This window comes from Chiloscyllium punctatum, chromosome 30 (assembly GCF_047496795.1).
Source record: "Chiloscyllium punctatum isolate Juve2018m chromosome 30, sChiPun1.3, whole genome shotgun sequence".
Taxonomy (NCBI): domain Eukaryota; kingdom Metazoa; phylum Chordata; class Chondrichthyes; order Orectolobiformes; family Hemiscylliidae; genus Chiloscyllium; species Chiloscyllium punctatum.
Genome location: NC_092768.1, coordinates 19,902,868 through 19,907,664, shown reverse-complemented (window position 1 = coordinate 19,907,664; position 4,797 = coordinate 19,902,868). Strand labels below are relative to the sequence as shown.

Below are 4,797 nucleotides of genomic sequence, written 5' to 3'. Positions count from 1 at the left end.
ATTCTCACTCTCTGGGTGATCAACACTGATGGCCCTCGCTCTGCTGCTGTTTCATGACCCGGAGAACTTTCCTTGGTTTGATCAGAGAGTCTCATTTTGTCCACCTGAGAGATCTGTTCGTTTTTCACTTTGCTGCTGCTTTCGGGTTTTGTCCCACCATCTGACCAGTCACACATCTTTCAGCATGGTATGTTTCTGTTCAGCTTGATCTTTCTCTCATTTAATTCGTTATCCACTGTCGGTGGGTCTGCCCCACACTATGACAGAACCGATTATTTCTGTAATAAAGTTAGTGCTGTGCTCTCCCTCCATCTCTCTACCTCCTCCCTCTGTCATTGTTCCCAGTGAGAGCCAGGAGCCCATGGGGGAGACATGGAGAGACTGGGGGAATTGCTGGGGCCCACTTTGGGTAACCGACAGGATGTCCCGGTTTTGGGAGAAACTGCTGTCGTTCCACGTTGGCTGAGAGTTAGACAGAGCCAGTCCCACATTCGATCTGGAGAGTGATCGCTTTCCAATCGCTGCTGTTTCTGCCTGGGGATTTCCCATTCCATTTCATCACAGCCAGCAGTGACTGTGCTGCTGCTGCTGGTTATAAAGAGGTGTTAGTGAGGAGCAGCAGCAGTTATAGAGCAGGCAGCTCCCTCCCTGAGAGAGAGAGAGAGAGAGAGAGACAGAGACCCTCAGACAGAGCCTGAGTGGACCCGAGAGAGACTGAGCCCAGCGAGTTCCCTCTGCCCCCTGACAGCATGGACACTGAGGCCAAGTTCTTGGAGCTGGAGAATGGGGGGCTGCTGCCCATCAGGGAGTCAGGCTCCAACACAAGCTGTTTCTGGCGGGCTCTGTGCACACTCGCTGTCCTCGGCTTGTTGCTGCTATCGACCTTTCTCTTCCTGCTTCAGTTTGGAGTGTTCCCTTCAAACCAGGTGAGGATCTGCCTTGGGGAGGGTGTTCTTGGGGACTAGCGCTCGCCTTCCACTTGCCGCTTGCATTGCCCCCGGGGACAGGGACTTGTTTGGAAGCGGGCACTTCAAGCTGTTGAAGGGATTTCACTCTCAGTTCGTGCTGCAACTCTGCAGCGAAACAGCAAACTGACCCCCAGCGCTTCAGCCAGGCCGGCCCTTTAACTGCAGTCTCTCCAACAGCGAGAGCGATTTTCCCCCAGGACCCTGCTCAGTGCCCAGCCTGAGCTGAGGGAACTGTTGGAACTGCTCCCTGTTCTATGGGAGCCGCCGGATAAAGGCGGCTCTCTCAGTCTGTGCTGCCGGCGCTACTAAAGGACAAGCAGAGTCTGGCAGCTGTCCCTCTGAGAGTGACGGGGGGCTGGGGGGAGGGGGGTCACTCAGCCAGTCTGTATGGGGTCAGCGTGTGTCTGTACACCGTGGGGATGGGGAATAGGCTGGCTGGGTCACTCCGGCTCTCCAGGGTATCCTGTCTGTCCTGGACAGTGTCCAACACAGGGACTCCAACCGAGTCAGTGTCTCCAATCGCCTGGATCACATTGTGTTTCTGTCCAACACCGGGTGGTCCCTAAAGCCCACCCAGCCGCAGCCCTGGGTTGGGCACCAACTCCTGTTCGGTGGAGCGGAATCTCGAGTCAATTTCACATCTTAACCCTTGTTCTTGTTGAATTCCTTCAGGGTTCGAGATCAAAGCTGGAAGTCTCCCATCCCTCACTGACAACAGCGGCTCAGACCAGCGGTAAGTGCTGTCAGGATCAGTGCTGTTTCTCGGACCCATCTCTCCCTCACCCTCTGGGACATTCCTCATTAATATTTTCATCAATATCTTTCCTAACATTGCTGCACCATTCTCCCTTTATCATTGTTGTCCTTGAGCGATTTGTCTGTTTTCCTGACTCCCTCTCAGTCTTTCCCACAAACTCTCTCAGATTGCAGCAATACTGGACTCGAGATGTTCTCTCGGAGTCTCCTCCCACCCATGCTGCCAGACCTGCTGAGTTTCTCCAGCCTTTTCCATTTGGATCTCATACACTCTTTCCTCTCATGAGCCCACCTGTCTATCTGTCCCTTCACCTCCCCCCCTCCCCTCCCCCTCTCTGTGTCTGTCAGTCTGTGCTCTGTGGGTGATCCAGCAGGGTCTGAGTTTTTGTCTTTTCCATTTCCAGGTTTGCCCCTTCTCATGAAGCAGGTGGGGAGTGACCCCCGGCCGAGAATCGCAGCTCACCTGACAGGTACACAACTGTTCTCAATGTGACAGCATCCTCTAGAGAATAGGCCCCAGCAGCTGGGAGGGTGCAGGGGTGGGTTGGGAAGGTGCTAACTCTCTTTATCAATAATGCAATGTGGAGAGAGCATTGGAGGAGGAGAGTGGGAGATAACAGGGTCCTGGGCAAAGAGAAGGGTTTGTGGTGTGAATTGGTTCATCTGAACACAGAGACAGCTGCACAGGCATCAGAGATGAAATCCTCCTGTGACCGGCCTCTCTGTGGGTCAGGGTGACAAGGGAGCTTAGTTTCCAATTAAGATGCAGACCGTCCAGTTTCTTTCCCATGGTAAATCGTGGGAACTTACTGTGCACAAAGTGATGGCTCCATTTCCTGAAATTGCACAATTACGCCTTCAATAGCACCTCATTGGTTGTAAAGTGCTTTACCATATCCACAAGCCATGCCTGGTGCTACATCAATGTGGGCTAGTTATTTCTCTTTGTTTGATCCTCATGGTCTCTTCTCTATCTCTCCCACCTCTGACCCCTCAGCTTCCCCAACCAGCAAAGGAGGGACCGTGATTTGGCAAAATGAGAGTGATTCCACCTTCACCGAGGGCCTGGAGTTCAGGGACAACCATCTCATCATCAAGAGGCCTGGACAATACTTTGTCTACACCCAGGTGGTCTTCCACAGCATGGAGTGTCAGCCCCAGGCCGTCTACCTGAGCCACGAACTCTCCAAGCTGTCGCCAAGTTATCCCGAGGAATCCATTCTACTGAAAGCCACCAAATCCGCCTGTCACACTCACCAACGCAAGGAGCCCTGGTACAAAACCTCCTACCAGGGAGCCATCTTTGAGTTCCTGGAGGGAGATCAGATCTTCTCCAGGGTTAACGAGGAGACAACGGGATATGTAGACACGTCCGAAGGGAAGACTTTCTTTGGAATATTTGCTGTATAATTTTCCTGGGACATGCACATTGATTATCAATGACTGATCAAGAATTTCAAATTGAAATTCAGTGAAAACTGACAATGACACATTGTCTTCTTATTGTTAATTGTGCACAAACGAGATTAATTTCTCTTGCATTTTATTTCAAGAGTTTGCAACAACAGAAGGTGTCAGATGTGTGTGGCTTTGAGGATTGGGTGGTGCAGTGAAGTATCAGAGTAAATTTTCAATGTTGCAATTCCAGCTTTGTACAAAGCACAGAATGGCATTGGTCAGGGAATCTGTGCTTGTCTCCAGCTAACATCTAGGCTTGAGGGATTGAATGGCCTCCACCTGTCACGATAATGTCCCTGCTTCTAACATCCCTTTAACACTGGGCCCAGGTGGAGGTGCTTCACTGCTGTGTAACATTGATCCTGTTGGATGAGTGAATTCGATTGGAACAATGTGAAGAGAGTTGTTCAGAAATTGCATTCCAAATCTGCTGTTTCTGATTGACGTGAACACAAAGCCTCACAGATCGTATAATTTATTTCCTATTTAAATTGTGTTTTCTGTTGCTCACTTTATTTGAATTTGTCCTCCTCAGGTAGAAATTTGTTTGTCTATCCCTGGAGTGAAAATGAAATCCAGGATCCTGGGTCTGATATTCAGACTGATTATTCCCTGAGACCAGGTACTGGTCCTTGTGGAGTATGGTCTATTCCTCATTATTGATTTACATTCCAAAGGATCACTGCTATCTTTGTGAAAAATGAAGCAAGTTGATTGAGTTCGCTGTTGGGTGAGGAATGCCAAAGCACGTTCTCAGCTGGGCATTGGCTTTCTACCTCGAACAATGTGATTGGTCAAATCTTCACAGAATCTTCCCTCCCTTGAGTCCATATGGTCAGCACTGCAATTCAAATGGTGACAGAACATTCAGCAAACACCAGGATGTTGGCTCACTAAATGTTGGCCTGTTCCTGATCTGATGGGATTATATTGTGCTCCTACAGCTTCGTCCTAGTCAATGTTGGAGGGGATTCTTTGCTGCTCTGATCCAAGGGGAATGGTTGAGATTGTTCCTTCATGGCAATGTTACCTTCCCTTTGTACCTTGTACTCTCCATTTGTCACCCTTCAGACTGGGTAATGCACAGTAAGATCCCAGTAATAAATCTGATTGGCTCTGCACGCCGAGAGATTCTCTATCTCGACAGAGGGACCACTGAAATTTAATTGCAGCTCATCGACCAACTGAGTGTTTGTGTAAAACTGTAACATCTGTTCTATAGGTGTCCTTTAGTGACAATGATATTGTCAATGTTAAGATATTTCAGATTGATATAAGTTATTATTTAATTCTATTTATCAATGGTTGTATTTATATTATTTATATTAATATTTATGTCTGCAAACATAAAGAGGAATTAATAAAATTATTTGAACAGTGTCTAATGTTTCCTTCTGGCTGTTGTACATTGGTTTGGGTTTGGAGATGTTCCTGGACAGTGTTTAAATGAGAGGGTCCACTTTCTACTCTGTTCCAACTGACTGTTTGATTGATTATCACACTGGGAATTTGGGATAGACAGTTTAGAGCTGGGCAACTTTATGGGATTGGGAGATTGTAAATCTGAGATAACAAAACCAGATCTTGGTAATCTTGTCGGGAGAGGAGATTGGGA

General features: G+C 48.4%; 1 protein-coding gene across 1 annotated transcript; it reads left to right on the top strand.

Annotated features, from left to right (window-relative positions):
- Positions 1-474: 474 nt before the first annotated feature.
- Positions 475-4,471, top strand: LOC140455000 (tumor necrosis factor-like). The gene is made up of 4 exons (XM_072549676.1): positions 475-926; positions 1,641-1,701; positions 2,129-2,194; positions 2,722-4,471. Exons 1-4 carry the CDS (start codon positions 750-752, stop codon positions 3,132-3,134), a joined length of 717 nt encoding a protein of 238 aa, XP_072405777.1. The 5' UTR covers positions 475-749; the 3' UTR covers positions 3,135-4,471.
- Positions 4,472-4,797: the final 326 nt, after the last annotated feature.